Source organism: Halyomorpha halys, unplaced genomic scaffold (assembly GCF_000696795.3).
Source record: "Halyomorpha halys isolate HHAL.00 unplaced genomic scaffold, Hhal_1.1 Scaffold241.1, whole genome shotgun sequence".
Classification (NCBI taxonomy): Eukaryota; Metazoa; Arthropoda; class Insecta; order Hemiptera; family Pentatomidae; genus Halyomorpha; species Halyomorpha halys.
The window spans coordinates 825876-838509 of record NW_027105010.1 but is presented as its reverse complement, the minus strand read 5'-3'; the positions used below and the strand labels follow the sequence as shown (position 1 = coordinate 838509).

Genomic DNA, 12634 nt, shown 5'->3' with positions numbered 1-12634 from the left:
GCCCGGTATTGAATAATTTTTGAGGTATGGGATGAATATAATTTTTGAGCCTTGGGCGGATTTGTGTGTGGGGCTCGGGTCAGATTTATATTTAGGTTCCGGGGCTGAATAACTTTTGGGGCCCGGGCTGATTAATTGTTTTTTTAATTACGATCCAACTCCACGAGTGTTCATGAGGTAAACAAAAATTTTGAATAGAATTAATTTCAAGAAATAACAATATACAAGAATAATGTTTTCCCGCCTATTATTATTACATTTGGTAAGGTTGATATGTTGCAACAGTTGACTGTCGGGGCGAATACATATGACCGTTAAACGTGGCAGTTAATGCGACTGTTAGTCCACTGACATCAGTTGCACTATCTACTATCACGTCAGATCCAGTCCAGTTAGTCCATACTGTCGCGGCAGTAAAGTGTCATAGCAGTAAATCATGATTATCAAATGATTATAGCTATCAAACAGTTACACACACAATGGTAGTGGCTGCGACTTTTGTCGTAATAACTGAAACTGTGCGATTGTTCACTTTTAAGGCGTATACATGTGATAGTTAACGTGACCGTTGCTTTACTGACATTACTTTGTACTATGAACTATCACACCAGAGCTAATGCGATAGAACGATCATGACTGTAACAATCATACAGCTATAATTATAACGATTCTCCAAGAGCGGATAAAGTGGCGGGTATTTGTTGTTAAAACGAGTATTTTTTGGTCTGGTGAATCGGCATCACTGCTTGGAACTAAAGCAAAAGTGTAAACAACCGTACAGAAAACTAGTAAAATATGACTGTGTAGCGACATGTTACCTGCTGGTCTAGACTGTAATTATTACAGCCACCGAAACCGTTACAGCCTCCGGCCAAGACGAAGGACTTCAGTTCGTTCCATCTTGGAGCACTACCTATGCTTTTTCTAGCCATGTTCATTTATTCAGTAAAATGTAAATAATTTTATGATGTTATATATAAACATATAAATAGTGTTATAATTGTAAATATGTTGATTTAATAAATAAAGTTTACCAAAAAGAATATACTGAATCACAAATAAGTAAGTTCTTACAGGCTATGCCTCTCAACAGCCTTTCTATCGTTAGTAGAATCAATAACCTACCGAAGGTAATGAATCAGTATCTTCTTGGGACAGTAAATAAGACATTCAGTATAATCTTCCAACCTATTTTTGGATATAAAGAGGCTTATTTCACGCTAGTTCCCTGTTGGTCACCTCTGTCCTCTACCTCTAATCTTTTCGTAGAACCCGTTGGCTAGCTACCCGCCGGTCCTACATGCCTCCTTCGTATCTACAGGAATAGCACCTTCCTGCATGATCCGGCGCCAGGCTACCCTCCGGGCTTGCATTCCCCTTCGTACCTAAAGGAATGATACGCTGTAGAAAAAGGTTACTATCTTTACAGAAATTACGGCTATCACCCTGTAAGTCCCATCCTATCTATTCACCTCCTAATCAACTACTTTACCTATATTGGATACGCATTTTCGAGACCTTCTGGTCAAGAGAACCTAACATAATGAACTGGAGTCTCAGATCTTACACAACCACCTCAACAAATAGAATGGGAAGGGGCGAACGGATTTTTCTAGAAACTAAGATATTGTCAGGAAAAGTTAGAAGTTCATCAAGACATTTCTATCCTCATCAATATTTTTGTGAGATTGGGTAAATTCACTTTAAGTACAGCGGAGTTTCCCCTAAAAAGTTATGCAGCTTTGCCGTGCATGCGCAGATAGCTGATAGTGTTACCAACTATCTAGAAAAGCCTGAGAGAACGACAGAAAATGTCAGCTGCCACTATATCAATGGGTGCGACAGCTGTTATTGTCTCTATCACCATCACCGTTGAACCTCTACTTGAGTAAATGCTATTCAAGGCCGCAATTCGCATCACTGTCTTAAACATCGCACCTACTGTATAGTGTCTGGAATAACTCACATTTATTTAAGGTGTAGTGCATAATAGGGGAAATCGGTTCTATGATTTTAATATTTTATATTTCGGGGATTCTTCATTGTTTCACTAGCTATCCATGATTCGTTTATTTAATTTTTACAATTGTGTTCTGAAAATGTAGGTTTTTTTCCCTACTATTAGCTCTTTGGAATAAAACCATTATAATAACCGTTCAGTAACCTTCAAAATGTTTTCAATTTTTGTTTTTGTGGTTTTCTCATTTTTTTTAATGTTAATAATTAACGAACATCTTGTTCAATCCACCGAAGTTTATAGAGTTGATTGTTCTACTTTGCGAATGGGTCAGTATCTTTGCCCTGATCCGGACCATTTGGATTTCATTGATCCAACTACACAACAGCCAAAAGGCTGCACCAAAGAAAATAAAGCTAAAGGTTAATTTATTATTTATATCTTCTACCACTTAAAATTAAAATTTTAAATTGTACTTGCCCAATGACTGCTATCAATATGGTCTGTTATTATTCATGTGGTAAAAATGCATTTTAGTATATCCTAAGCTTCTTAATTTTATAATGTTTTCATGATTTGCTTGAATAATTATGTAACTTTATTTACATCAGCTTAAATGATGATACAATTAGTAACAGGTATGTTTAACCTTTGATGTTGTTGTAGAATCCCTATTATTGTATTAAGTATATATGATTTAATGAGTTTTGTATTTGTTCACATTTTTCTGTATTTTAATAGATTGATCTGTCAAATGCTCATTCGATATTAGTTTGCGATTTAAGTTCATCGAACTAAGCTCTAAGGGTCTGTTTGGCTATGTGTTGTAGTTAGTGTAGTATTTATAGCATCACTAACCTGTATTGTACTAGAAAATATATCTTTAATGCATGGAAAAATTAAAATTCCTAGATTTATACATTTTTAATCATTATCAGTTTTTTAATGTTATGTTTTAGAAGTCAATGTGTTTTCATTTCTTGTAGTCTAGACCTTAGAAAACATACTTTTAATAAGAAAAATGTTAGTTTTTAGTTTTATTTTAGGAAAATAAGAGTCATCAGAATAAGGAGAAAGAAATTGACATTTTGGATTTTAGCTTTAATTGAAGTCATTGAGATTAAATGAATTCATACAGATTATGAATATTAAAGTTTGTTTCATTAAATGTTTTTAATATATTATACTGAGAAAAATAAATAAATGACTTATTAGAGAAGATTTTTCAATGCTAGAATCCTTAGGACTCCACAAAGCATTGAGTGGAAAAATTATTGGCCAACCCAGTTAAGGGTTAACTGTATTTCCTTTCTGGTTTGTTTGAATTAAAATTGAAACTGATTAGCAATTTATGCTTATCACTGGGTTTATAAAACAATTTGAAATTCAGACTTCCAATTTTATATTGAAATTAGAAATAATTTTTGTAAGATACCTTCTAAATAAAATGATATTACTTGGAGTATGTTTATTAGAGAATCTACCATTATAATAGGTTTCAGTGAAGAAAGCTATGTATTTTTATTAGTTTATTATTTATTAATGAAGTAAAGTGTTTTTTTAAGTTTGTTAATTCATGTAATGAAATGGAAATATTAGTAGGTGAATAACTCATAATTTATTATTGGCCATTGAAATAATATTAAAAAGGAAAATAGAATTATAAATTAAGTGTCACAGCTACTGCTAAAATATTTTAGATTGTAGCTATAGTTAGAACATTTTAGGTAACAGCTATAACCTTAACATATCACTGCTTTGGTTTATATGAGGCTCATCTGACAAACAAAAAATTTAATATACTTCTTGGTTATCAAAAGTGTTTCAACGAACTACATAACTACAGAAGAAAATATGAAACTAAGCTCAGACCAATGGTGCTCACCCTTAATGAAAGAATTATTAAAAAAAATTATAATCCAAGACTGACTAATAAGATATCAGACTGGAATAGCTTTTTGATTGACTTAGCAAGAAAAATGAATTTGAAATCCTCATTGTCATCGAGAAAACAAATCAATAATGAAGTTAAGAAAATTATTACAGATATCCAATATTCTGAATGGGATAATACTCCTGTAATAAAGCAAAAAGGAAATAACAACCCTCAAGAAATGGTTAAGCTCCATAAAAAAAAAAAGGAATGGAATAGGCTCAGAGCTGAACTCTGAAAGGCAAACCTAGAAATAAAAAATGAAAGTTTAGTCAACTTACGGCTAACAAATGATACATTTTTGAGTGAAAGAACTAATGATAAAAGCATAGAATACCCTCTCTAGAAGACAATCAGGTTTCTCTAGAGGCCAGTATTATAGGGTGCACCACTGAAGGATCTTGGAAATAAATGATCTTTTAAACATTAAACTGCTTTTAGTTCTAAAGTCAGTACTGGTAGTGCTGCTGCTCCCCACCAGGAATATTTTTTTAACTTTCTGGTCTAGATCCACTGCGTTAAGTGAAAGTAGGGGGGCTACCTCGAGTAGGATGAGGTTTCTTTCTATTTCTTCACTTTCTTTGCCGCGCACAAAAAGTCTTAGGTTTATAGTGTCCTCAAGAACTCAGTCTAAGCTTCATTGGTCTCTCAACAACTCCCCTCAGGCTGGACAAGAACCAGTGTAAAGGTAAACCATATGAAAAAGTACTATCCCCTTCCAACTTCTTGACTCCAATAATTTACATTAAAAATATACATGACCTATTTAAATTTATCTTTTAAAATATATATAAAAAATTATTTGGTTAGTCATAATATTATAAGTAAGAAAATGAAACATACTGAGGAAAAGCTTAGTAGCGATCCCATATGAATTTGTTGGTCACAAACCATTTGTTGTGAAACCTAATAACAAGTTCTCAATAAATTAAATAACTAAGTTTATTAGCTTAATAAGCAATCTATATCCAGCAAATACACTATGTTCATGTCATTGAGGGTAAAATCTAACTTTTGTATACATTTTTTATGTATTATTTGATAAAAATAAATACTTTATTAATATTATATATTAGGATGTTTGGTATTATTTATAAATTCCTTTATTAATTTTAGTTCTCTGCAAGGCAGCTGATGGGATTATTTGCCTCGAATCTAACACAACAGCTTTCAAGAAAGATATACCCTGCAAATGGACGTATGTGACTAGTGTATTCTAGTTTTGATATTATATTTTGATTTATCTTTTATTAACAATGGTTATAAGTCTAACTTTTTTTTTGTTCTTCAAAATTGTATAATTACTATTTTTTTTGTTTTAAGTTTGTTTTTGAATTTAGTTAGTCCACCATCTTGAGAATCTTAACTAAGTATTTTTTAACTTGTAGTCAAGTCAAATTAGACAGATTTTGGGACAGAATAGTTTTGTAACTTTGCAATATTGTTTGGGAGGGTTTAATGATTAATATACCAAAATATCTAATGAATAGTGGGTGATTGGGAGAGGAAAGAAGAGTAAAAAGGTACTTTTTTATTTTGTTTTTTGAAAAACTTTTATCTATTGTTGGTTCTACAGAAAAAAATTACTTTTACCAAAAACTATTTAATTGTTCCAAAAATTATGCCCCTTTCTGAACAATAGGTGCTATTAATTTTGTCTTTTTAGTCCTTGAGTTAATTGGGTGGGAAACTTACAGTGCAAATAACCATGTATCTGTTACCAATCACTATATGTTTGTTTTAAAACAAATGCACCAAGATCCCAACAACAGGTTTTTATAAACAGGTGAACCAGTCTAGGTGAATTTCAGCTTATCCTTGAGTTTCCTGTAATGCATTGGGATGTGATGTGTGGTAGGTGGTGGATTGAAAAATTATTTTATAAAATTAGTTGCTCCAATATATGTAGATAAGATGCTTGAAGAGAAGGCATATTTATGAGATTTTTGGAGGCATCTGCTGATAGCAAACGTTTTGTCAAGAATATTGTTATCCCAAAGTGACTTGAGTATTGAAGTATGCAACTTGAACAGCAGGATGTTGAATATATCACTGATAATTATATTTGGAGGATTCTCCTTAAGTTGAGCAGTAAATAATAGAATACAGATAATGTTTCAATGAAAAACACTTGACAGGGAACTGGCTGGTGCAATGCAAAGAAATTCCAACAACTGCACTATGGGTGTAGTACTTTGAGATAGTGGTTCTTATGAAAAAGTTTATAACTGTTGAATGTTCTAAAGATGGGGATACTCTTGTGCAATATGTTTAGCTAATGATTCCATACTTCCATGAGTTTGGACTTTTTCCTCTTGTCATTGCATAAAACTTTTATTTTCAAGACATGTTGAGTGTTCAGTTCCTCATTACCCTACAAAGAGAACTGTATCAAGTTTGTTCAACAGAGCTGCTATGATGCAGCAACAAATCTTGAACAAGATTTTGGTCTCATTTGATAGTTAAGAAAAAACTAAAGTGACCTATGGGATGCCGTGGAGGGCTCAAACCTGGAGATCAGGTAATAACTGATGGCATTTTAATTAAGAGGGTTCTTGTCGTTACAACAGCTACCTTTCATATTTGTTCTTAACTGAAAGAATTCACTGATTTGACTCGTTAACTAGTGAATGGCATGAGGATTTTTTTGAAAGTTAGATGAATAGAGATGTTGAAGATGATGCTAAACATTCAGTTTGGTTTGAAAATAATCTGTTCTTTGATACAAAACTCTTTATCAATAGCATCATGGGTTATTGAATATAAACCTGTCGCCTGCTTCAAAGCTGTAGAAATTGGTAGTAAACAGATGATTTGTTTAAATTTGGTGTTGTGTAAACTCATCTTATAAGCAGATGGCAGAGACAGGGCATAAGTTATTATTTAATGTACGCATGGAACCCCATAATTACATATGAATAATACATTTTTTTTCTGACAGGAATGGGTACTCCTTTGAAACAGCATTGCTTCTCTCTGTCTTTCTGGGAATGTTTGGAGCGGACAGGTTCTATTTAGGTTACCCAGCCATAGGTTTACTGAAATTTTGTACTCTTGGCTTCATGTTCTTGGGTCAGCTAATTGATGTAATATTAATTGCCACCCAAGTTGTTGGACCAGCTGATGGTTCTTCTTATGTCATACCATATTATGGTGTAGGAATAAGTATAGTTAAAAGTGATAACTTCACCTACCGTTTGCCACAGAGTGATTGGTGAAATAAATAACTTGTAAAGCTAATAAAGAAGTTCTTAAAATTATTTATTTTTATAAAAATATTTGTATTATAGTATGGATGCCATCACTTGTTTAAAAGGATCTTTCCGCTTTGTTCCTGAATTGCAGACTTGGCAATGATTAAATGTTAATTTAGGTGAGAACTCATTAATGCAATTATGTTTCTAACTGCTAGACAAAACATAATGGCAGTTAGCAAATTGATACCAATTCATTGTTGTCATAGTTTCAAGACTACCACTATAATTACTATAATACTCAGGCCCAGTTAATTATAAATAAAAATAATAGTTGGGTTAATCATTATTATTATTATTATAATTAATAAAAAGTATATCTTCAATCATTCATAAAAATTTGTTTAACATTGATCCAAGAATAAACAGCTCTTAATGAATTGGTTACCCATCATAGCTAGATACTAATTATTAATTAAATCACTATTTTTTATGAACAATAAATTGTTTACATATTTATTGAGCTAATATTCTAACTACTTGTTAGTTACTAGTAATTAATCATTTACTAATTTTTTACTTTTATTTTTTCCCATCACTGCTGAAAAGTAATAAATAAGAAACATTTTCTTTATATGAACTATTTCTTAAATTCAAAATGAAAATTTATTAAAACAAACATGAAATTTTGTGCTCTAACACGTACTTTAAATCGAATATTTACAATAAGACTTGAAATAGTTAAATTGTTTACTATGGCTGTTTTAATTACTGGTTTTACAGTATTAATGTAATATGTTATTATAAGGGCTGTGAAAAGATTTTTTAGAACTATTTTGTACATTATATTATTAATTAGAAGCTAGAATATTGTCGTATGGAATCACTGTTACCTTTCCTAAACTAATGCAGAAGCATTATTATATATTTCAAACCTTAGCTAATAACAATTATTCCCAGGTTAGAAAATTAGCTTAAAATTGTCTAAAAAATGTATACTTATTAATATGATAGTGATATACTTGGTTTTCATTCTAGGAAATTTTTAAAATGCCATTGAAAAAAAAAAATGTTGACATTTGAAGTAGGTATTTTCATAGGCAATTTGATTATTGATATTCTCTTCTTTCCAACATTATCATTTTGTTAGATTTGCCAGATTATATCTAAGACAGATTATAAACTAGATTTTGTTGATCTGCTTTTCTAGTAAAATATTAGAAACAGTGAAAATTCCTACATTGAATGGATGGTCAAGTTTTGTAGTATGCTTTATTAGTGTGTGGCATGACCCTCAGTAATGATTGATGATACATTTTCAATAATAATAAATGAAAATAAAATTAAGTGTGTCCAGGTTATAGCTTTCTGTTTCAAATTTTATTTGCAATAGACTACAAATATTAAGTCATCAAAAATAATTTCCAGTTTTTTTTCAGAAATTTATTTAGCTTGCATTAAATATCAACATTTATTGATTTATTATGTATTCAGTGCTATTACATATAACCTTCCATCTTACTAGCAGTTTTGTCAATTTCTTAATTGTAAATTATTGTTGGTTTTCATTGGAAGAAATTCGTCAGCTTTAATGTCTTACTCATAATATCTGAAGCCTTTTCCATTATACATGTTTTAATTTAATATAAAATTTTAAGGGACGAAAAAGGGAGCCATCTGTTGGGGTAAGGTTTTGAAGAGTAAAAGAGACTGTCCAAGTTGTCTGGTAAAATAATGATATTTTGGCTATTGACAAGCACAGGATGCTTTTCGAGGAGTTTCTGTTTCACTTTTTCTAGCTGTTGTACCTATTTCTCCACTGTAATTATTAAATTTGACTTAAACTACTCATGATGTATTATACCTCAACAATCCCATCGTGCACACAATTTTTTTTTCTATGAATGTTCACTTTTCCAGTGGACTAGCAGAGGATGCTTTTCAAGGAGTTTCTATTTCACTTTTTGTTGCTACTGAGCCTATTTATCCAAAGTAATCATTAAATTTGACTTCAGCAACTGATGATGAATTATTCTTCAACAATTCCACTATTTGCCTAGATATTTTTTTTCCATGGATCTTTGTTTTTGCTTTGGTAAGGATTGTGGTTTATCCTTATCAAACAACTGTCTTTTGTGGATTATATTGTCATATTTTTTCCATTCCTATTGGTGTTTATTCATTTCTATTGCCTTCCTATTGAAAAAAGGCTTAATTTTTGCCAATATAACAGAATATGGTGGTTAATAAGTAATCAGCATTATTCCATTCTCTCAGATTATTAGATATCCATACTGGGTAACTAACTTGCTGACTATCTCTCATTTCTCCAGGTGGTGCCAAACAGTTAATAGTGTATAGAACCTTTCTAATATATCTCTTGTTGATGACATTGATTCTTCTCCAATATTTTCTCTAAAAGGTTGTCAAGATTGGAGACATCCTGCTCTCAGTTAATATTTTAAGTTGTATTTCCAGAATGTAATTTTGAAAATAAGTTTATAATTACTCAATTATTTATCCTGCCTTCAATAAATAAATTTTATGTAGCTGCATCAGAAGTTATTTCTAACTCTACCTAATGATTTTATCATGAAATAACATGACGAAACATGACATGACATTCTGAATTACCATAGCTATACTCCAATTCTATCAATGAACAGAGTATAATACTTAGGACTTAGTTTTGATAGGAGAATCACATGTTAAGATTATACCTACATTTTAAGAGAAAAAAGAAATAATTTAACTTGTGACAAACTAATGTACTCAGTATTGTAACACCCCTAATTAAAAATAAGACCAAAATTATCTACATAAATACAATACCAATACTTGTATGCACTTAAAAGCATAACAAATCTATGCCACCGCAAAACATTCCCAAAGGACTAAAATCTTTTCAATGTAACTAAGACATTAAAACTAATTATGTGATCACCAGGGTATGGTTATGATAAAACTTTACTCACTGATATGTTTACTGTATTCATACCAATAGGTAATGAGCAGATATGAGTGTACTACAAATGATTTATTGATAAATTTAACAGATCTAATACATTTATTGAAAAAATGGTCATTTCTCAAGATAATTTATAATATAGAAGATAGGCTGGAAGAAACTGAAAAGACCTAGATGAATAATCTTGTTAGAAAAACATGCATGTAAATTAAAAACATGGAAGGGCTGTTGCTTAGTTCGATTTTTCCTCAAGCTTAACATGACATTACCGTAGTTTAATCATTTTATTAGTCCATCTACTAATTACCAGCTGTGTACTTGATAGTTGCAGATTTAGAAATAAAAATGAAAAAGAAATAAACTCTAATTAAAGTCTGTAATTGTCACAAAATGACATAGGTATTCAAAAACATTGTAAGAGATCAAGGAAATTATAATTACTTAAGTAAAATTTTGTATTTACAACTATAAGAATGATGTGATTGATAGTTATTTGTAATTGTCAAACTCAAAATGATTTATAGTGATGGACATATATGGTAATATAGGACAAATCTGAAACTTTACACGCTGTTACTAAAGCCAGATATCTCCATGTATGTACAAAATACTGGACCAAGATCAGCTGGACACATATTATGAAACAACTAAAGAAATCCTGCTCGGAGTTATACATAGGAAAAGAAGGCAGGCCTTAGTATGAGTGGAGTTATAGTTTTGTTGAGGTTGTCAGGAACATGCTGTGGAGGGTGGTGGCTTTGGACTAAGGAAAGATAAAATAATGAAAGTCTTGACTCAGGGATGAATTGTTGAGCTAATGGACAACAAAATAGTTATAATGTACAGAACTAACAGTTTACTGTAAAAATATGCGTTTTGGACCTAGAAAGTTGAATGCTTAAAAAAGAAAATCAGCTAAAGTAATAATACGGCTTAACTAAGTTTAATGCTTATACCACCAACAATCATTATCTGCCTACCTTTCATAAATAAATATCATAAATTGATGATTTCCAGAACTTCATTGTACTCACACCATTATTGAATGCAAATTCACACTGATCCTCTTCTTTGTTTTCTTATGGTTCAACAAAATTTTTTTGCATAGTATTTTTACTTATTATACTCCTTGAGATAGTTTCTCTCAGTTGAATTGAACCCATAGTGATTTTTTAGCATAAGAGTTTTTAGCAGATTGAATTTTAAAAGATCCTGGTACCAATTCCTTAGGTTTAGCCACAAATTTTTCATTGAATCCTGCAGGTCTTGCATTACATTAGTGGCAAACTGGTTAAAGCAAGGCATTTGTGACATATATTTGGAAGGGTTTGGACACAGTCAAACACAATGCAACTATCTATACACATCATTGAAACTCATGGACTGTTTCTTTAAACTTTCACACATGCTCGTAAGTCCTGAGGTCACTGATCTACTCATACAAATTTTCACATTTATACATGAATTGACTGGATTTAAAAAACAAAATCTGGTAGATGTGGCCTTAAAGTTAGGGAGACTATTAGGTCGAAATCCGGTTATCTGTCCTGCAGAAAAAATTACAGATATTTTAACGTATTTATCAAAATTTTCATTATTTCACCGCAACTGCTCAAATAGGACAGTAAACGACAACAAAAGGTCTAGTTTTTCTGACTACTGCTACTGCTTAGAACCATGCTAAAGAAAGTTGGGCAGATATGTCAATTAGAAACAACTTATGTCTAGAAGGATTTTTTTGAATCTATTCCTATTAAATTAATTGTGATTCTGCCAACTATGGAAAAAGCTCAAAAGATCCTTAAAAATGTGATGCATGGAAAAGGACATTTTGGATCTGTTTATCTTGTTCAAGCAAGCAGGAAATATTTTTTTATTTTTTATTTTATGAATGAATATTTCTTTCTATTTGTTTTTTAAAAATCCATAATCATTAAAGCCATTGTTTTCTCTTTTGGAAGCATTCTAAATTCATTATTTTTATTTTTTTAAATGGGATGAAAAAAGGATCAGGATAAGAGTTTTACTATTTGAAACAGAGTGAGAACAGAAAAATAAACTGTTTGTAGTACTACATAGATTTACAGTAGTACAGTAGATTACATTTATAGTATTACATAGATCTGCCACTTCTTTATTGTTGGACTGTGCGAAGGTGGAGGATATTGGTGGTTTGGCTTCTGTGATATTTGATAAATATTCTCTCTATTGTAATCTTAAAAAGAAATTATACATTAAAATAAATTAATATATTTGTAAATATATTTAATATACTTGTAAATATATTTAGTATACTTGTAAACATTATAGTGCAAAATAAATTAATCATGAAATTTTAATACAACATTATTAATAAAACTGATGTTTTTATAAAGTTTTTTTTTTTAATAATTTAGGCATTATTTAGTAGTAAGTATAAAAATATTTATTTTTTCTGATTATGGATAGAAGAAAGTTTACTGTAATTTTTTTCATATTTTGTGTTTATAGATAAAAACTGTTTTGTTTTTATTATGTACATATTTATTTTATTATCATGCATGTACTTATTACACAATTATATGCTTATGATGGTCTTTTAA

At 30.7% G+C, this 12634-nt stretch overlaps 1 protein-coding gene across 1 annotated transcript; it reads left to right on the top strand.

Annotated features, from left to right (window-relative positions):
* The first annotated feature begins 2127 nt into the window (after positions 1-2127).
* On the top strand, positions 2128-12634 carry bisc (biscotti). The gene is made up of 3 exons (XM_014419564.3): positions 2128-2379; positions 5007-5088; positions 6832-12634. The coding sequence occupies exons 1-3, from the start codon at positions 2172-2174 to the stop codon at positions 7106-7108; spliced, it is 567 nt and encodes a 188-aa protein (XP_014275050.1). The 5' UTR covers positions 2128-2171; the 3' UTR covers positions 7109-12634.